General features: G+C 32.7%; 4 protein-coding genes across 4 annotated transcripts in view; all 4 read left to right on the top strand.

Annotated features, from left to right (window-relative positions):
- The first annotated feature begins 4,886 nt into the window (after window positions 1-4,886).
- LOC143229878 (cell adhesion molecule Dscam2-like) lies at window positions 4,887-7,429 on the top strand. Its single transcript, XM_076462742.1, has 4 exons — window positions 4,887-5,224; window positions 5,613-5,891; window positions 6,460-6,579; window positions 6,992-7,429. Exons 1-4 carry the CDS (start codon window positions 5,140-5,142, stop codon window positions 7,168-7,170), a joined length of 663 nt encoding a protein of 220 aa, XP_076318857.1. The 5' UTR covers window positions 4,887-5,139; the 3' UTR covers window positions 7,171-7,429.
- Window positions 7,430-13,882: 6,453 nt separating this feature from the next.
- On the top strand, window positions 13,883-17,722 carry LOC143229880 (cell adhesion molecule Dscam2-like). Its single transcript, XM_076462744.1, has 4 exons — window positions 13,883-15,047; window positions 15,183-15,473; window positions 16,814-16,933; window positions 17,588-17,722. Exons 1-4 carry the CDS (start codon window positions 14,921-14,923, stop codon window positions 17,602-17,604), a joined length of 555 nt encoding a protein of 184 aa, XP_076318859.1. The 5' UTR covers window positions 13,883-14,920; the 3' UTR covers window positions 17,605-17,722.
- A 40-nt stretch (window positions 17,723-17,762) lies between these two features.
- Window positions 17,763-21,096, top strand: LOC143229879 (cell adhesion molecule DSCAM-like). The gene is made up of 5 exons (XM_076462743.1): window positions 17,763-18,605; window positions 18,942-19,223; window positions 19,580-19,699; window positions 20,233-20,400; window positions 20,972-21,096. Exons 1-5 carry the CDS (start codon window positions 18,575-18,577, stop codon window positions 20,983-20,985), a joined length of 615 nt encoding a protein of 204 aa, XP_076318858.1. The 5' UTR covers window positions 17,763-18,574; the 3' UTR covers window positions 20,986-21,096.
- LOC143229876 (cell adhesion molecule Dscam1-like) overlaps window positions 21,008-22,005 on the top strand; it is a 65,853-nt gene continuing 64,855 nt past the window's right edge. The window contains exons 1-2 of the mRNA XM_076462739.1: window positions 21,008-21,146; window positions 21,316-21,597. Of these exons, the coding sequence (XP_076318854.1) occupies window positions 21,095-21,146; window positions 21,316-21,597 (334 nt within the window). The 5' untranslated portion in view covers window positions 21,008-21,094. The remainder of the gene's footprint in view (window positions 21,147-21,315; window positions 21,598-22,005) is intronic.

Below are 22,005 nucleotides of genomic sequence, written 5' to 3'. Positions count from 1 at the left end.
TGAAAAAGAGTTTTATGGAAAGATAATTACACAACAAATGAGTACTTACAGCACATAATACCAATTTCTAAATAATTCTGCAACTTTCGTTAATACAAAGAACTTAAATTCTGGCATCACACACATATATTTACTAAACACTCGAATACTTTATTATAGGGATTTTATTTAAAAGGTTCATCATACATTTCCTGGCTTGAACTTCAATGATGAAATTCTGGAATAACATTAAACTATTCTTTTAGTTAGTTTCTTAGATGAATAATTATCAACATGTCTTAATTGTTATTATCCTACAGATTTTTAGGTTTTTCTTCAGTTTATATCCGGACTAAAACATAATTTTACACTAGAACAATTTTTGTATAATTGTTTGACCTCAGTACACGTGAGTGCAAAGTGTTTACGTAATTGTTTCGTCCATGGTCAAAGATTTCCTCTAGAAGATGGTAAAGTTTTTCCAATGTTCTTCTCATCACTACAATATTTTGTCCTGATACAAGACGTACTGTTCCGTAGTTCGTCTACATGCTATTAACTGAATCAGTTTGCATATTTGTCTGATATATTTTCGTAACAAGTTTTCCTGCTTTTGAAAGTAACTGATCATTAGTTGTAATTCTGAGCTTATAATGGATTTAAAGCAGTTTTCCTGTTACATCTATTCAAAATGTAACATAATGAATACCAAACTATCACAGTACGCGTTTCAAATGCTATCATACAGTTCTGTTATGTCTTTTTGTATGATTTTGTTTTAACATAGCCATAGTGGGATATCTGTTGTGTCCACCGCGGGACTAATAAAATTTCATGATTTTTATGTTGAAGTGACTCTTTTACAAAATAAAAAATTATATGTATATATAGTCTCTAAATCAATATTTTCTAAGGTGTGAAAATGCTGTCTTGGGGGTACATGAATTATAAGGGTAAAGTCAATGCTACAATAATGCAAAATTAATCGTTGTAATGTACTTTTATTAAGAAAAATTAAGCCATACTTATTACAGAGATTTGAGGATGACGAAGGTTTGGGTTTGTTTATTTATTTTTGAATTTTCCACAAAGTTACACTAGGGCTATCTGCGTTGGAGGAAAAGCGTATAGTCATCACCACCAACCGCCAACTCTTGGCGTACTCTTTTACCAACGAATAATGGACTTCAGCGTCATATTATAAGGTTCTCACGGCTGAAAGGGCGAGTATGTTTTGTGTAACGGAGATTCGAACCCACGACCGTCAGATTACTAATAGAGCTCTTTGACCACCCAGCTACGCTGGACCAGGAAGGTCTGAAGAACGATGCATTAAAGTGTTTTACGCCCTAAGGCGTACAATACACATATTGTAGTAAATATATTAAACTTTTTATAACCATATTATGCTCTATGAAAGGTCAAAACAACTCCAAGTTACAGACAAGTAATTATACGAGTGCAATATCAGACAAGCTTAATTTCAGATATTACAAGAAAGAACGATACGAATGTGATAGTCGATTCCTTTTCATCAATGATGATCTGAAAAATGCTTCAAAAACTGAGAAAAAATTTAAAATATTGTCCAATCATCATAGAACATAAAAAACATACCGTGTAAAAGTAAACATCCAATTCAAGAGAGCGTAGTTTGGCGACAATGCAACGAACAATATTTATAAAGCTCACTGAAAAATATAAACATTTATTGCCCTATAATTGCTTTATGCACGCATAATTTTGAGGTTCTGAAGTATTTATGTAAACTATTTTAAAAAAGTTATATATTTTTTACATAGAAAATTGGATCATTATCAGGATCGGCCGCCTAGCGGAGAGGTCAATGTGGTTTGGCTCCGTAAAGTGTAACCATCCCCAAGATAATACCGTCCATTAAGCTAATTTTAGATTTGCTTTAAATTAAGCCCTATTATATGTGTCATTGTACCTCGAAATAACCAGTGAAGAAAATATGTTACCAAAACTTATTGCTATGTTTAGCTTGTTGTAAAAAACATTTGCATATTTTAAGTTCTCTTCGTAGGATTACCTGGTTTTTAACTTTTTTCAGTTGTTGTTAATAAGTCAACTAAAGAATGCTACTTGTTCGCGTAAGTTAGTAAGTGTTAAGTTTGATAAATGGATGGAAAACAAAAACACCTCAGGCATTGGAAATTATTATTTAAACAAATTATTCGTATTTTTCAGGCTTTATAGAAACGTCACTAATACTATCTGTCTTCGTATTTAATTTTGAAATACTGACCAACAGGAAAATAGCCAGTCAACGTAATTCACACTTTGCGAATGACTGCTGCCGATATAACCCACCTAAAGTTTAAACTGCTGAAAATAGCTCATGGCATGGCACGGATTCGAACCGTTACTTTTACATTTACATAAATTGTCTTTCTGATGAAAAAAAAGCAGTTAGGCATTGTTTTAGTATTAGCTTTAAAAGTAACTTTCTGGTTTTTTAATTGGATTATTTGAATCTATATAAATCTAACAATATCGTCCGTTGTGTATTTACATAACTACTTCGTAGAGTGAGGGTGGACTTCCACCAAAATTGGTATGGAGAATCATTAGGTCCATACAAAGGATACAAACTAATTTCATTTTAAAATATCGTTTTACGGATTTTATGAACGTTTTATCATTTTTTTAACACTACTTCGCCCCTGTAAATGGATTTTCACCAAATCTGGTATGAAGGTTCATTGAGTCCGTATGGAAATTTACACAAATCTTCAATTTTCCATTTTGCATTTTGTGATTGTATGAGAGTTTGTGTGTGTGTGTTTCTGTGTTTTTTGTTGTTTTTTTGCCACCACTTTGCCTCCTGTGAATGGATCTTCAAATTTGGTAAGAAGGTTCATTGAGTAGCTTTGTGCTTAATTCAAAACAAACAAACAAACACATTATATACATAGTTTTCGGTAAAAAAGATACATATTTATATTATCCATGTCATAGTTTGGCCTACTTAAATTAAAATAAATGGTAAATAAGTTACAGTTTCAACGATAGTTGTTTGCATGATGAAATTAAATGAGGTATATTTAAGATGGACATAAACTTTTGTTTAAAATATCAATATAATTTCAGAAAACAGTTTAGTACTGAATAAATCAGAGAACTCTAGCTTGTTCTATAACATGGCCGGTTAATATTTTGGTATCATCTATGTCTGATGTGTGTAAAGGACCAATTTATGTCCTTGCATACTTAAATAACGTATTTCGTGATTACAGGCAATAGAAATACAGTGAATATTTTGTTTTTCGGATGACTGTGCCATATTTTCATAATTGGAATTTCGAAGTCTTACATGAACTGAGTGAATTGGAACGGCGTCCAGTAACAAGTGTCTTCCTTTATTGAAAAGTGTTTTAACTTTATGAAATACTTATAGTAATGAACGTAATAAGTTACTGTTGTGAAACTGGCCCAACAATGAGCAGAAAGGTTTGTTTGTTTTGAATTTTTGAACAAAGGCACAAAGGTTATCTGGGGTGGCCACTCCTAATTTAGCAGTGTAAGACTAGAAGGAAGACAGTTAGTCATCACCACCCACTGACAAGGCTTGGGCTACTCTTTTACTAACGAACAGAAAGGGCTCACATGCTTACAACAGATATCTGACTGTAGTTTCTGTGTGTTTGGTTGTTCTTACGCACAAACTTACACAGTGAGCTAGCTATCTGTGCTCTGTTAACCATAGTTATTGAAAATCTATATTTAGTGCTATAAGTCATCGAGGAACCTCATATTTCTGAAGTATACATACGTATTTTATCTTCAGTTAAGTAATGGAAATTTGATAAATATCCTACAAATAGATTTAGACTCGTTAAAATCAAATGTGTTTGAAATATCGTTATTAATTTAAAAACAAAATGAAACCTCAAATTAGGTTTGCATTATTAACGTAATTTTTCCAGAAATCCAGAACTATAACTTTATTTATTTTAATATACAGCTATAAGTCACGGTTATGGTTACCTATAGGCTTTACAGAATGAAAATGGCAAACTTAAGACAATAGTGTTATTTAACCATGTGAGAAATACAGATATCACATACCCATGATGAAACGAATAGGTAAGCCAGTTAAGCAGTAACGGACGTGCAGTAGTTTATTTGTTAATACAATCCTTTGTAAGGCGGCCCAGCAAGGCCAGGTGGTTAATGCACTCGACTCGTAATCAGAGAGTCGCAGGTTCGAATCACCATCACACTAAACATGCTCGCCCTTTCAGTCGTGGGGACGTTATAATGTTAGATCAATCCCACTATTCGTTGGTAAAAGAGTAGCCCAAGAGTTGGCGGTGGGTGGTGATGACTTGCTTCTTTCCCTGTAGTCTTACACTGCTAAATTATGGACGGCTAACGCAGACAGCCCTCGTGTAGCTTTGCGCGAAATTCTAAACAAGCAAAACCGAAACCTTTGTAAGGCTAACTTATTAAACAATAAACACATTCATTTTAGCTAGACATAAGTTTAATTTAAGTTAGTTAAAGGTTGAAAAGATGAATTTTGACTATTACACAAAATCATAGTAAGTATTACACTTGCACAGTGGAAAACTGAAATGGTTGAAACTTTTAGAAGTCTATCGAAGTCACCATAGGAAGTTTCTGAAGGAAGTGGAAAATTAGAAGGAAACATCGTTTGGTGGTTTTGTTTTATTTACTTTTTGCGTTTCGTGTACAAAGAAGGTAAAGTAACTCATAATTTAACAACTTTAAACGAAAATCTAGTTGACCAAAATTTCGAACACTTATGCTCATTAAAATATGTCAGCGTTTTATTAACAGTTTTATAGATTATTCTAATAAATTATAATGTATTGAAACAACACTACGTGGCGCTTAAGAGCTACTAAATCACAAATAAAAAGGATGTGTGTAGTTTTGCTTACTTACTGACGCCATATTTGGGTGAAGTTTTGCGATTCGAATGATACTCGGTTCACTATTCTACCATGCCATAAAGCTGTATGGTAACACTTTATGACAGGTGTTACTAAACATATAATATAGTAAACTTAGGAGCCTTGCTTCAAGTCCACACTCTTTGCCCCTGGAAATTTTGATGAGGAACTGAGTTGAATAACAGAGATATTCTGAAGTGGATTGCACTAATTCACAATGGCGGGTGTAAGTGTTTTGTCTCCAGTTTTTAGTTGGATAACGTGGAGTGTGACAATATTTGCTTACGGTGCATTCTGTGAAGGTAAGAAGTTAAGTTACTTTAAATACTAATAATAATGAATTATAATCAAGTTTATATTGTGTAAAATTATTCAGTCGTTTTTATTAATATATTAAGCGAGAATTACAATGTACACAAACAAATTGAAATATCGAGAGTCACGTAGATGTTCTTGGTCACAACCGAAGGATTGTTTAATTAATATTTACTTTATCACAATAAAAATAGAAATAATATTACACAAAACGTAGTTTTAAACAATGTTAGAATCTCGCAACACGAGAAGATCCCAAAATAATGTAATAATATTCAACGCATAAATATATACATTTCGATATATATATATATACATTACATTACTTTTGATCAAGTTTTATTCATTACAACTTTCAACGTCTTTATGTTTCAGGTTTAGAAATTCAGCCTTTTCAGTTCCCACGTGACATACAAGAAGGACAAGATGTGCAGACTCTCTGTAGTGTTGTTGGTGGTAAAAATGAAGTGAAATTTACGTGGTTTAAAGATTCTTCTAGAATACAATCTGAGAAACGATGGAAAATTTTAGACCATAAAACTTTCTCTGTGTTGGTGGTTCAAAGTCCATCAGTAGAATCATCTGGGAACTATTCGTGTGTAGCCCAGAGTTCGAGCGAAGAAGATAGATACACAGCTCAGCTTCTTGTAAAAGGTAAGGTGTGAGAAACATAATTAACATCATTCTCTTATATGTGTTATTTTCATTTTTAATATCGAACAGAAAAATAGTCCTGATTGCGAAGGCTAGGGAAAGTAGTTCCTGAATTTATATGTGTGTGTGAGAGAGAGAATTAATATAATATAATTTGTTCACATGAAATAAATGGTCTTATTAACGTTAAAAGGGAATTAGTAAAAGAAAGTGGAAAACAAACTTGACATTAATATTCAGGTTTGGATTGTTTTCAATATAAAAATTATTATAGTTCCCAATCAGGACATTTTTAAACTAACGTAAACGTTGTTCCTTCTTTGAAAAAAAAATGCATTAAAAATACAGCCCATTAATTAATAAAGTATATTTAACCAAAATACAACTGGAACGATAGAAAATAATTGTAATAAACTAAATACAGACAGCTTAAACGTACAGAATTAAATAAGGTATTATGGTTTAAATATTACACATCATTAGAGCGATACTAAACTTAACTTTAATGAAAAATTAATAAACTACTTATTTGATTAGAAATTTATTTTGTTTCTTGTGGTATGAACAGGATCTCCTAAATGGAAGCATGAACCACGAGATATATCAGCAGCCATACGAGAAGACATAGTGTTAAAATGTAGTGCTTGGGGATACCCTCGTCCCTCTATTCGCTGGAAACGCCGCCAGGGTACGTGACACTATTTTTTTTACTAGTAAGTATCAAGTCGTGGTTTAATTTCAAAGCAAACTGGAGAATCAGTTATAATCTGTATTTATAAATAACATAACGACAGTTGCGTTTTATACGAGAATTAATATTATAAAACATACATTGTCTTTAAAGCAAGTAAACATTCACAGTTTAATGTCAGGAACATCATAGATAAGTAAGTTGCAAAAAACATCAAACGTTTTATACGATACAGTTATTTTCTCTCGTAATTATTGTGTTAAAAGAACGTATTTAATTTGAAGACGTTTAATTAGATTGGTTATTTGTTATCTATCTAAAATGCAAAGATTTATAACATTTTGTTTTTGTATACGGGTAAAAAGTGTTTGGGAAGAAAATATACTTTGTTATCTGATGTTCACTATAGGTGATAGGTTGGTGCCTGTTGTAGAAGATGCAAGAACTGGCTTACTTGAAGATGGTTCTCTAAGGATTTTAGGCATCACACAAAATGACAAAGGATCATACACTTGTGAAGTGTCTAATGGGATTGGTAACAGCCTTATGAGGACCATACAGTTATCAGTAGAGGGTACCATATCTTGAGACATTATTTACCACTATCAATACCAGAACTCAAGATTATATTTATTTGTCGTATTAAACGTATGCATTCTTTGTTCTTTGCCCTAAAAGTACAGGTTATTGTACCATAACTGGAATAAAAAACACGTATTTTCCTGTTGTTTATTTAAAAGATATTTTCGCGATGCAAATACCATTTGTTTTACACTTGAAGTATATTACTGATTTATTCTGTTACAAGTAGCAGGAAATGAACATAAAACCATATTTTCTTTTATCGGAACTGGCTTTATTTCTTTTATTTCAATGTGATTTCGTCTCAAACATGTCACATAAAAATTTCATAAACGAATCTCTACACATGCACCGTGATCGAACATCAACCACATGAATAGCTCACTTGCAGTCTAAGACAAAGTTAGCTTTAAAAATAAAGTTCACATTTCGCTTTATTAGTTATAATAACATCATGAACGTAAATATACGTCTTGTTTGGCATAAATCCTAGAATTTCGGTTATGAATTCCAAGCATTCACGCAAATGAATATGTACCACGTTTACTTTCGACAAGTATAAGAAGTAACATTTTGTACAAGGTAACCCCAAAGTCACGTCCCTCTGAAATGTTTATACATTAGAAAGACACCCAAAATATCAACGGCAAAGCGTAGATAACAATGAATGAAACTTCTTAAACCAAATTTCGATGCTTAGGAACAATAGTTATGGGTACGAGATTTACCTCTTTTATACGTGTGGAGTTATACCACAGAAGATCGAAATTCGACCATAGAAAAGGTAGCCTTACACAAACCTAGGTTTGAGATGCAACGTGAAACTTTCGTATAAGGAAGTCATTACACTAAAAGTTGTATTCGTATTAATGGAACTATTTCCATAAGAAGTTAGTTGTATCAACTGAATTATTTAAGAAAGCACATAGCACTGGACTGCAACTGCTTTGAAATATTCTAAGTAATGATTCAGTATTAAGTTGAAAAGGCCAAGCACGGCCATGTGGTTAGGACGGTCAACTCGTAATATGAATATTCGTCACACCAAACATGCTCGCCCTTTAAGAATTATAAAAAAGGGTTGGTAAAAGTGTAGCCCAAGAGTTGGTGGTGGGTGTTGATGACCAGCTGTCTTACCTCTAGTAAGCCCGACATGGCCAGGTGGGTTACGGCATTCGATTCGTAATCTGAAGGTCGCGGGTTCGAATCTCAGTAGCACCAAACATGCTCACCCTTTCAGCCGTGAGGACGTTATAATATAATGGCCAATCCCACTATTCGTTGGCAAAAGAGTAACCCAAGAGTTGGCGGTGGGTGGTGATAACTAACTGCCTTCCCTCTAGTCTTACACTGCTAAATTATAGGCGGCTAGCGCAGATAGCCTTCGTGTAGTTTGTGCGAAATCCAAAGAACAAAGAAAGAATTTAGTTGAAGAACAGTTTACCGGTCTTACCTTATAGAAATGCTCACCACAATACTCGGGCTGCTACGTCTTACCTTTTAGAAAGGCTCACCATAAACCTCGGGCTTCTACGTCTTACCTTATAGAAAGGCTCACCACAATCCTCGGGCTGCTACTAGATGAGAATCATCATATTAGATGATAGGAACTACATGCCATTAGCTGCATACTATTGTCTTTATTTACGAATATACTCAACATGGGGAACCAAAGAAACCAACAAAAAGCAAGCAATTTTGACAACGAAGCTGCCAAATTAGCATCTGTTACACTTCAGGAGTGCTTTGAAAACAAATATTGGTTGTTTCCTCCTATTTCTTAAAATTTTTAGTATGTTCACCTTATCTGTTTTATGCTTGTATCTGTTAATGTTGCAGAGTGAATCTTCTGTACCTATCACTGGTGCATAATACATACCAAACATTTTTTTCTGAAGTTTACAGTAAAGAATCTCAGTGATTCCATCAAAGGGCAGGTCCTCTCATTCCAATCCATACTTCTCCAATTCTGAATCACCCATCTGTCAGTTGACCTCCAAACTACACAACATCTAGCGCAGATGTAGTTTACAAAAGGGGAGTTGCATGGATGAATGCATAAGAAAAGGATGACGTGTTTTTTTCGAATTTGTAGACAGGTGACTGTTTGTGTGCATTCTTACTGGTAATGTTATTTGAAGTTTATCTAAGTCTTAGAAGCGAATATTTTTGGTAGAGTTTTCATTAATGTTATTAAAATGTTTGGTTGCATGCGTGTCCTCATTCTGTTTCTTTGTTTTGAATCTTCACACAAATATACAAAAGGGTTATATGTATTAGCTGTCCTTAATTTTGAACTGATAGACTAGAGAAAAGTCAGCCAATCAAAAGCATCCATCGCCAACTCTTTGGTTACTCCTACTGATTAGTAATATCCAATAGTGCTCATATAACGCACTCATGCATGGCCTAAGAATGTGAATATTACTATGTCTACACGTTGACTCAAGGGTCAACAGTCTGGTATGCTTATTATTTGGATAAGTCTGATCCTAATGTTTTGTTGTTTAATATATGATCCCGATATCCTCATGCACGATGGTCAAGCTAGCATCCTACCTATCTCACATAAAACTGACCACACTGTACGCACCATGATCTGTTTTAATGCCTGTTTGGTGCAGAAATTGACTTTATTACCATAATTACAGATACTCTTGAAGGTATTACATGAACTATAAAAAACTAATTACTTTAATGTTTCTTGAAATGAATAGTTAAAGAAATTACAACAGAGCACGATTGTTAATAAACCTCCTAATAAAATGTATATAGTGTAAAAATCTATATATGTGGATCTTTGCATAAACTAAATAGTGCATTTTTATGACAGCATCAATCCTAAGTTTGATGAGTAGATTACAATATATGTCATGATGCATAATGAAGAAATGTCTTCTAGAACTGATAATGTAATCACGAGGTATTAGGTAACTCCCCTTGTTACAATATACGTCATGATGTATAATGAAGAACCGTCTTCTAGAACTGATAATATAATCACAAGGTATTCGGTAACTCCCCTTGTTACAATATACGTCATGATGTATAATGAAGAACCGTCTTCTAAAACTGATAATATAATCACAAGGTATTAGGTAACTCCCCTTGTTACAATATACGTCATGATGTATAATGAAGAACCGTCTTCTAAAACTGATAATATAATCACAAGGTATTCGGTAACTCCCCTTGTTACAATATACGTCATGATGTATAATGAAGAACCGTCTTCTAAAACTGATAATATAATCACAAGGTATTCGGTAACTTCCCTTGTTACAATATACGTCATGATGTATAATGAAGAACCGTCTTCTAAAACTGATAATATAATCACAAGGTATTAGGTAACTCCCCTTGTTACAATATACGTCATGATGTATAATGAAGAACCGTCTTCTAAAACTGATAATATAATCACAAGGTATTAGGTAACTCCCCTTGTTACAATATACGTCATGATGTATAATGAAGAACCGTCTTCTAAAACTGATAATATAATCACAAGGTATTCGGTAACATGATGTATAATGAAGAACCCTTGTTACAATATACGTCATCACGATGTATAATGAAGAACCGTCTTCTAAAACTGATAACATAATCACAAGGTGTTCGGTAACTCCCCTTGTTCTACCGTATTTCTAAAATGTGCAATCGAGGTTTCTTTGGGTCTTCCACCATATACATCTTTACTTGTCTTACAGAAATTATTTCCCCATTACCTTACCATGTAAGTTTTATCAATCCTAGTGTCTGCAGGACCTTGAGATAATTCGATTACTTATTCAGAAAACTAAATAGCTTCTTGGATTTTTACGTGCTTAAACTGTATTACCTTTCTATGTACAGGGACTTAGTTGTGGTTTTGGCAATTAATAATCCGTCAATGTCTAGCAGTTTTCAACTCTCGTTCACAGGGTGATAACTGCATCCTCAACTCGTAGCTTCACCTCAGTAAAGATGATTAAAATTCTGAATGGATTTCTGGGATATTTACTTTTACTAAAATTATTCAGACCAGCAAAGCTTCCTCATTTTCTCCCTCAAATAAGAACAGTATAACCTACTACCCGGCCACTTGAAAGTCGATAAATTCAATTTATATTATATCCTTTTCAGTCACCTGTTGGTGGATTTGTTTCCGATGAAGAGGTTAAGCTCGTTGCAGCTAGCTAGAACACATTGCTACTTCGGACCTGCATAGATATTTATGTAAGTTGAGTTATGATTATCGAATAAGAAGCTTCAAAATCCAAAACCACTTGGTTGACCCATTAACTAATGTACGACATCGTTCTGTTCTACTGAGTTTGATTCATTGACTGGCGTACAACATCTTTCTATTGTACAATGGTTGACCCAATAATTATCGTACAACATTGTTGTGTTGTACAATTTCAATTAGCTGTATTTTTTAATTGCCTAATACTATAAAGGGCCCTGCATGTTTTATCTTGAATGGAGCTACGCAGTGGCTAAAGTTTGCTCTGTTCTTTTCGGTTTCTCAAAAGTACAGAATGCTTCCAATTCCATAGATGACTCTAATGCATGTCTGATATCACATAACAAATTTATTCATCCCTGAGAACTTATCCAAACAGTTCTTTGGATAGGACCTTAAATTACTCAAGTTATATTTGAATATAAGCGAGGTGTGTTAGTCAATATAGATTTAAAGTAATTGTTCTCTGTTCTGTCTCATTAACTTAGTGAACTGAATTCTTAAGAGTTTCCTTCTGTAAGGATCTTGTATGTCGGTTTTATTTTTCAATTTCCAGTAAATCTTCTGATAACCATGGAGTGAGAATTTTCAAACATTTCACAAATTTATTACAAGTTATACAACATTCTAATCGTTAGATCAGGCACCTGCTTTGGTCCGTATTTCAAACTGTTTATTGTTATTATATTCTGTTGATTTCTGTGTCACCTCAAGTGCTGTAACTAAAATGTTAGTTGTTCTTGAAAGTTGACACTCCACCAATGAATATTAATTTTCTTGTTACTCAATACTAAATATATTGATATTCCAAAGTTCTGGTTAGGTCTTAAAGGTGCCATATCATTGGATCCAAAAATGGAGATAAAGGTCTTTCTGTTTTTTTTTTTCATATTTGCTTGTTTTGTTACTAAACTCACAGGTATATGTACTTGTTGTTCCAGTTGATCTGTTTTATTATTTGTGATTTTTTACTTTCGTTTCATATAGCCTGAGCTTCCTTCCTATTATCTGTTTTGATCTCCTGAGATAAACCTCTGTGATGGTTTGTACTTGAAATGTTAATGTTTCCTTATTTTACACCCACTCATTACATTCTTTCTGTCTGGTTGCAGCTTTTTTGTTCTCTTTCTGGATTTACATAATAATCGCTACCAGTTGGTTCACATTCTTAACTGTTTTCAACTAAACTCTGTATTTTCTCTCCTATTAATCCATTATTCTGTTTTCCTTTTATCTCATTTCTATCACGAATATTCTCAGGTTTCTTTCTTTGATTTAAGTCCTATGTAACTGTCCCAGTGGCTTACTTTCCAAAATATTTTCTTTGTCAGTCCTTTAAATAAATATCTAAACCAAACCTTTGTATAGTTTATATTTATTCCTCCTTCTATAGTTTTTACCTTCAAGAATTTATTGAAATACAATTTACTATTTAAAATCTTGATTAGAGTATAAATAATGTTATTTTTTGAAACTGTCAAAATCAATTTTTGTGGTATTATAGATAAATATCCCTCATTTTAAAGCAATATGACTTATAAAACTAATATTTTGTTTATATTATTGGTTGGTGTAATGCAATCATGTTGGTTATTTAAGTCATAGGTTTTTTTTGGTGATTTGTCGTAACAGTACTGAAGTCACTTATTTTATCTACGATGGCGTAGTGTTTTTCAATATCTATAAATATCAAAATAATATTTTCTTGGTAAGATAACTCAGGTGAAAAAAATATGACAGTGCTTTAGCAGAGTAAACTGAACATTAGTGAAACCAAGTTGAAAGGATATATATGTTAGATTTACACTATGGGCGTTTTTACTGATATGTAGATGTATTACCTTGTGTATTGAATAATGGTTGGTGCAACTTGACACGGTATCAGTCAGTTTATTACAACACTTTAGTCCATGTTCTGCCGTATTTGGAGAAATCTTGTCTTCTCCTGTTCTAAATTGGTGAGGAGTGGACATTTTTAGCTCCCTGTGTAGGTGCTCCTGTACGTGTTCTATGGGGTTCATGTTAGGGTTATGTGAAGCTCACGGCAGGACTCTAATGTCTCTTTATCTCTTTCATTACGTTGTTGTTTTTGGCTGTATATCAAATGACACCATCTTTCTGAAGAGCATGAGTGTAAGATTGTAAAATATCTCAGTAGAAGAGTAGTAGGAGAGATGGTTTTGTAGAAATGATGATCTAATTGGCAGCCGCTAAAGGACCGTCAACAAACTCAAGGTGCATTTGTTTCTACTTCTCATAAAATTCATTTATATCCTTACGCGCATGACAGTGAAAGTAACAAGTAGTTGTACTCTTTTCAGGGATCTTAATTTTATTCTACAAGGGTACTGTATAATTTGTTGAGCATTAGATAGCTATAACCTACAATGCTTATTGGTTAACAAATGTTAGACCTCTTTCTATAAATCCGGTTTACAAGCAACATATTTTAAAGTTACTGTTTATGTTAGGTGTAATAAAAGGCGCTTAGGCCTATTTTTATGACTAATCTGCTAATTGAAAGGAAATGCAAGTTCCATTTTTAAAGACATAATACATGGTGATACTTCTAGTCAAAAAGTTTTGCCTCTCAGGAATTGAATCTCCTTTTTATGACATGTTTCTTAAAGGCCTTGCTGACCACATTGCTTACTAGGACTCCTTATGTACCTAAAAACCTTTGACTATTGAAGAAAACACTGAAGTTAGACTCTGTTCAAATGAAACTGATGAATTTATAAACAACTTTACTGAATAGGAAATAACGCAAACACAACGTAATCAATAACTTTACAAATGTCCAACACATTGAATCATTTTTATGATTCAAACAACACGAGTATTGTTTTTCTAAAACATATTTTCCAATTTCTTGTGAAAGAATACATCTTGACTATAAACCTATCTGACAATATGAGACGTTTCATATCTTTGTAATATTAAAAATATATATTTAAGAAATATCATGAAAGTCTGTATATTTGTTGTTAAGCACAAAACTGAACAATAGGCTAGCTGTTCTCTGTTCACCGCGAGTACCAAAACTCAATATTTAGCGCCATAAATCCTCTGACTTCTACTTTCTTAGTACGATTATTAACAGTGACTAAATTTTAATTTATTTATGAACGAATTTTAAATATAAATATCATTCACCATACACGTACATGAGAAAGTGTTTAGTGCTTAATAGTACCTCCGTTATTACCAACATAATAAAGTTGATAAATTAGCATTAGTTCAAGCACTGGACAACGCATGGCGCTGACGTTCCCACTATTGAAGTCCTTTTTTATGAAAGTGTTGTGGTGCTAGGCGTTCTTTTGAACTTCATGAAATGAAAGATATAGAAGTTTTAGGAAGCAATGCATGATATTTCCCGAAACGATTCTTCAGTTTGCCATATCGTTTTAAAGCTTATTTGATATAAAATATAAGTTGTTATATATAATAATTAAGTCGCGTTTTTGATTAACGTGGAAACTATCTCTGTGTAACTGAGTGCCACGTAACTTCGAGAGAAGAAAGATGGCGTGGTATGAACTATCCTATTCGAAGGTTCTGATTGGAGCTGCATTCGGATTCACAGCCCACATAACAGCTTGGATTACATCTTTATGTGTGCTGAGTTGTCTTCTCAGCGTTTCTGGAGAAAGTAAGATGTATTTACCTTTTTGTTTGGTTTAACATTTTAATTTCGTGTTAATTTCCAATAGAATATATGTGTTAATTTGAACACATACACTTACGTGCCTGGCATTATTTAAGTGTTTGCTCATGTTTTTCATAGCGTATGTGAAGATACAGCCATTTACTATTCCCACGACAGTGGAGGAAGGACAAAAAATTCAAGTTGCATGTGGATTAATTGAAAAAGGAAGCTCCCTTTCTACGGAATTTGTTTGGTTAAAAGATGGCAAACCTTTAACTTCAACTGGAAACCTACGAATATTTTCCCCAAGTTCAGATATTTCGCTACTGGTTTTGGACAATGTTGTGGTTCAGAACTCTGGAAACTATACGTGTGCTGCCAGAAACAGAGATGGAGACGGAAGTTACACAGCAAGACTGACTGTGAGAGGTAAGTTTCATACATCGTTTCAGTTGCCTAGAAACAGGACTATCTTTTGATTATCAAATATTTTATAAAACTCAGAAATACACTCGAAAGATTTAGTAATGGAGTGTGACATATTGCCTGTTACATGGAATACATTTGTTATTTTTCATATGACTCTGGAAAACCTTCAAGCCTAACATATTTAAAATCTTAGGAATTCAAATGTTTGATATTTTACGGAAGTTTTTCTGCTAAATATACTCCTGTCTGTGTTCAGTAAATCTTCCTGTATTGAGGGTTTCTATCAATTGAATCTTTATTATATAAAGATATTTACAGTTATATCCCGAAGTAAAGTGACAAATGAGGGACATAAAATACTTCAGTAAATAAAACTCTGATATACACACAAAACTTCTGTGTATATGCCTTGATTCCAGAAAAAAAAAAGTAGGCCTAACAAATGTACAAAGTAATGTTACCCAGATTAAAACATTTTATGTTTGTTAAATGAAAAACCGTGATCTTACCTTAGATTGAATTATCATATTTAGTATATTTGATTTATTTATAGATGTTTTACATATGATAGGATTAAACTAAGATACGTCTTACTTTAACTCCTCTGGTTATTAGACTCAGAACTATTTTCATTTTTTATACATTCTTGACGCTCAGTGACTTTAAATAAGCTGATATGAAACATTATTGACTCTAACTACTGCACATTAAGAGCAAAAGATAAGACAGCGACCTACCCTCTCTCATGGCTTCATTTTATTTGCTCTACTTAAGCTACGAGTGTTGTTTGTATTTTCGGCTGTATAAAGTTTTGCGCAATCATGCATTAACTAAATCCTTTTGTTTATAATAAATATAGCTTTAATACAATATCTTCTATTAAATAAATATATGCTACATGTTATATTTTGGTTAAAGATGACTCTTAATTACTATATTACGTTCGTTATGTTTTTATCAAAGCAATTTGTTAGTAGTCTATAGCAAAGTTTTAAGGCATCATAGGATTGGAAAAAGTAAACACTTTATTATTAATGCAGGCAAAAGATTTGTCAGTATTTTATCGTATGTTCTGGTAAAGATGGATTAGTTTATGCATATCGCTGTGCAATCATTCTTGATTCAGTAAAAGACGAGTTAAAACGAACAAGCTTCAAACGCTTTCACCAAGGGCATTGAAACTCTCATTTGTTTCATAAAAGATACTCTTAAAATTCCTTGTCCGGCTGTTGTTTTAGCAATTTGTATGATGCCATGAAAACTTCCTGCCCGGCAGTTGTTTTAGCAGTTTATATGCTGCCCTTTATAGCTACCAATTAACAATATATATTGTCTTCTAGGTCCTCCCAGATGGCAAGTCGAGCCAACAGATATACAGAGCAGAATTGGAGAAAATAAACGTCTTGTATGTAAGTCGTGGGGATATCCAGAACCCCACATTGAATGGAAGAAACAGATAGGTAAATAAGTCTGGCTTATTGCTATATTTTTTGCTTTATTCCTGCTTCTATTAACACTTTGTCTTATTTTCAAACTGAAAAACAAAACAATATTCAACAATGCAAAATCAATATCTCCATTAAACATCCACATTGAATTACAATGTTTATAGTTTCGTTGTATAGTATTTGTTTTGATGGTATAGTACAGTAACATTTTATCTCTGTAATATCATGATGTTTTGTTTCTTTTCTTCGATGGTCATGTTTAATTCAACCATGTTTGTAACTGTGGCTTTATGCTATATTTTTTGCTTTGTTCCTGCTTCTATTAACACTTTGTCTTATTTTCAAACTGAAAAACAAAACAATATTCAACAATGCAAAATCAATATCTCCATTAAACATCCACATTGAATTACAATGTTTATAGTTTCGTAGTATAGTATTTGTTTTGATGGTATAGTACAGTAACATTTTATCTCTGTAATATCATGATGTTTTGTTTCTTTTCTTCGATTGTCATGTTTAACCCAATCATGTTTGTAACTGTGAAACAAATATAACAGTCTTGATTTTGGGTGTACGTTAGAACATTGTGTAATGTGTTAATATTTTGTTAGAAACATTGTGGTCTCGTGCCTGAATTCATACTATAAAATAATTTTATCGTAGTTTGTTTTGGCAGGTAAAGAATGGAAACTATTGGAACACCAGATTGTAGAAAAAGGTGTGTTGAATATTTACAATGTGAAAGTTGAGGATGGTGGACACTACCGCTGTGAAGCATCAAACGGACTAGGCGAAGGTCTTCAAAAAACTGTACACCTTTCTGTAACAGGTAGACTCGAGAACTGTCTCTTTCATAACTGATGCCTTGTATTTTTACTTTATATAATAAAGTAATGGTTCGTGTAGGTAGTCGTTTATTGCATTCTTTGTTCTTTATAAACGCCAAACATACATTTTCTAAATACTGGTAAACTGATCTCTGCTGTTAAATTTTGTGGACATTCTTAATAAATAATTTTGCATCTGGTATAGCAATTGAAAGTAAAATTTAGTACAGCTTTTATTGTGTATAAATTTGATAGTTAATAAGTATGGTAATACATTTTTATTTTTATGACTTCCTTTGAAGGTCTTACGTCTCAGTTATATCAGAACATTATTTCTGGTCTTATTATTATTTTGTGGTATTGTAACTCGGAGTAACTGAAACTCTGATTACCAATTGCAACTTAATAAACCTCATTATCCTATTGTTTCTATTTTCATTTTTTACTGCTAGTTACGCAAGATATTTTCGAGAATTTCATGCACACACAACGGCGCTGCAAGCGTGAAAACAATTATACCAATACGTTTTGTAGCATATACGTCTGGGTTTCAATCCTAAACGCCATTTTGTAGTTTGACCAAGAAGAAGGTAAAGAAGTGAGTTCGTGGTTGTTGTTGCGCATTCTTCAAACTCATAACTGTTGTTTTGAATACGCTGCTTTGAATGTGCAAAGTGTACATGTTTTATTAATGCAATTTGAGTGTGAATATATCTAGAACCACAATCTGAATTTCATTCCAACCATCGTCGATGTGTTTACTTAGGTTTTTTCTCGTCATTGTGTCTCTTCACTACAATGCACAGTTTCTCTCCTGCTGATTATGGTCAGTAGTCTCACATCATGTATTAACGGTAAGATTTTTGAAATGTTTAATAGTAATAAAGTTAATCAAAAACTATCCCAAAATCACTTATACAAAATACATACTTTTAGAGATATTGTGATTAATTAGAAGGAGAAATGTTGTGTAATTCTAGTTGTAACGAGTATCTTTAGGCTAGCTTGTTTTATTATATATACATATATATATTATTATAAACGTTAAATTTAACCAAACTATTTTCTAAAACTCCATAAATAAATCTAAATTCTAGAATGTAACAGTTATATGCAAGGAGTAAATTTAAAATTTAACTTTATGAAAAGTGGATCGTAATCTTCATATCAATAATTTTTTTTTTTTGTAGTACCAGTAAAAGTCCAGCCTTTCGCTTTTCCACAAGACGTAAATAAAGATGAAAAGATCCAAGTCGTTTGTGGCGTAAAGTTTGGAGATGAACCCATTCACTTTGAATGGTTTAAAGACCATAAAATGTTGAAGACCGGTCAAGGCGTGGTCATCCTTAACCACCCTAGTATGTCCCTATTAATAATAAACAGTGTCAATGTATCAGACTCCGGAAACTACACGTGTTTGGTTCGAAATAAATACGGTGAAGACAGTCATACTTGTCAACTCCTGGTTAAAGGTAATATTAATTAAGATGTTTCAGAACAAAACTTTTAAAAAGACATCAGTTTCACGTTTTATTTATGTTTGAGAGTTGTTTGTTTATGGTTCTTTACTTAAGTGATATCTTCCTCCACTTAGTTGCTTTTAAGAGTTTCAATATTTTTTTATCTCAAAGAAATAAACGAAGTTAAAATACATTTCATGGAGTAATTTGCGTTCATTTATTTTAGGTTCTCTTAACCTTTTTTTTTCTTAAAATATTCTTTCCGTTATTTCCTATATTTCTATCAGTATATAAAATACTTTTGTAAACAAATACTTGTTATTATTTAACCTGTTTTACTATTTGTATATATATATAACTGTTGCTAGGCCCACCTGAATGGAAGGATAAACCTGTAGATGTTTCAGCTGAACTTGGTGAAAACGTTAGTTTTAAATGTTCAGCGTATGGGTATCCGCCACCTACTGTTGAATGGTGGAAAATGAACGGTAAGTTTCTTAAGAAAATCGTCCTCAAAATTCTAAAGGCAAACGAAATTATGTTATAATATTCCTCATCTGTTTTCAAATCTATCCAAAAAATACATAAAATCCTCTTCGTTTATTTTTGATACTTAAATGTTTAATAGAATCACAAATGTGTAAGAAAATGTTTAAAATCACTCATTCTTTTCATTCGTGTTGCCTCATACGCCCAGTTTTGTATAAAATAAAGTTATTTGGAAAAGTTTATCTATCAAACATGGTATAGCTAGTAGAGTAAACTGTGAATATTTTTATTACTTAGTGATTTGTTGAATGTTCTTATTGGTGACTTTTACTTCTTGCTGGTTAGATTAATTTTTGAAATTTCTCTGTTTTTGCAGATTTTTAGGTTTTTCAATACCCCAATAAATTCGGTAAATTTTTCAAGCAAGTTCAGTAATAGAGTGTTTTTAATATAGATAATATTATTCTTTGTATTGATAACACTGTGTGAAGTCCTTCTGAAAGCTCGTTTGTCATGCTTTTATTTTCATCAGAGGGCCTTCAAACTGAGAGAGTATTTTCAACAGGACGAGTCAGAACGTTTCAGAATGGTTCTCTACATCTTTATCAAGTCACTGAAGAAGACAGAAATAGCTTTATGTGCAAAGTCTCAAATGGAATTGACAGTCCTTTAACTGACACCGTGCAACTTGTAGTCCGAGGTAGAAACTTTGTGCGGACCATCAAGTCTTTTTTAACAGGAACTATAAACCAGTTTATCTTCTACTGTTTTTCAATGGCAAATACGAATGGAATTTGCCTTGAATTTCAGTCTCGGAAGTTTGCGTTGAAACAGACTACACTAAGATTATCTCTGATAGTTGATCGAATTAATATTTTTATGATTAAAGTTATTACATCTGTATAGTATTATGATATTTTATAGTATTTATGGGAACTTAGTTTGTTAAGTGACGCAGTTTTTATTGGTGACTTTTACTTCTTGCTGGTTAGATTAATTTTTGAAATTTCTCTGTTTTTGCAGATTTTTAGGTTTTGTTTAGTTTTAAGGTTTGACGACATGTGGCGCTGATAGCCTAGCGTTGTATGTTATAAAAAAAACCACACAAATACGCCATATTTGAGATATAGTTTGTGTTGCTAACAAGCAACTGTAAAAATCTCTCTGACCGTGTTCATAATGAAAGGAGTTTCCACGTTTGTACTTGAATAATACCAAATACGTTTTCAGTGTTTACTCTGTAATATATCTTAATTTGAATCCTTTTTCAGTTAGAAAATCGTAATAGATAGTAAAATCCGTTGCCAAATTGGTACAGATTTTCGGAAAATAACGCAAGACACCATCAACAACAGTGCTCCATGTTCCAGCGAACACTTAAAGGATAATAGTCAATGAAGAACTTAATTCTTACGGTTGTGTTCTCCTTATGTGTTATTGCTCAAGGTGAGAAAAAACCTGTCTTTCTTTTTATAATTAAAGTTGAAGGCTTTAAAATACCGTGTTTGATAAATGAATAGTAAATTTAAGAATCACGTATTAAGAAGAATGCCCGATTATAATGTGAATACAACTTAATGACGATGACAATTTATTTGTTTTATATTTTTTTCAGTGCCTCCAAAGATACAACCTTTTGGGTTTCCTGAATTTGTTGAAGAAGGTAAACTTATTCAGGTTACTTGCGGATTAGAAACTCACGACACTGCTGATGAGTTTCAATGGTTTAAAGATGGCCGACCTTTGCGTTCGGACGAACAATGGACTGTACTTTCTCCGGGCATAGTATCTGTTTTAGTTATAAAGAGTGTGACCACAGAGACGTCAGGAAACTATACTTGTGTTGCCCGAAATTCAGCTGGTCAAGATGAATATACAGCTGCACTTCAAGTTAACGGTATCGTTTATTTTGTGATCGAAGTGCATATAGATTGTACTTATAGAAATAAAATTGAAAATTACCAAAATTATTTTTTTTCTAAAAACAACAACAAACAAACTATATAATCGTACGTGTTAACATATTTTAATTAATTACATATAGTTAGTATGACGTAAGAAACGTTTTCCATATATTAGCCCTTACAGTCAATTCGTTTAGAAATTTATGCTTATTTTTAATTTGTCCAAAATTCGCATATATTAAAAATTCATTTGTGACTTAAGAAGCGTTAATTATTTTAAAAGTTTTAACTAAATCTATTATATGAAGTTCTACACGTGTCCTCCCCTAGTGGCATAGCGGTATATCTTCGGATTTAGAACGTTAGAAACTGGGTGTCGATGCCCCTCGTGGGCAGAGCAC

This window comes from Tachypleus tridentatus, chromosome 10 (assembly GCF_004210375.1).
Source record: "Tachypleus tridentatus isolate NWPU-2018 chromosome 10, ASM421037v1, whole genome shotgun sequence".
Lineage (NCBI taxonomy): Eukaryota > Metazoa > Arthropoda > Merostomata > Xiphosura > Limulidae > Tachypleus > Tachypleus tridentatus.
The sequence above is the reverse complement of the archived record's forward strand: the minus strand, read 5'-3'. Positions and strand labels throughout refer to the sequence as shown.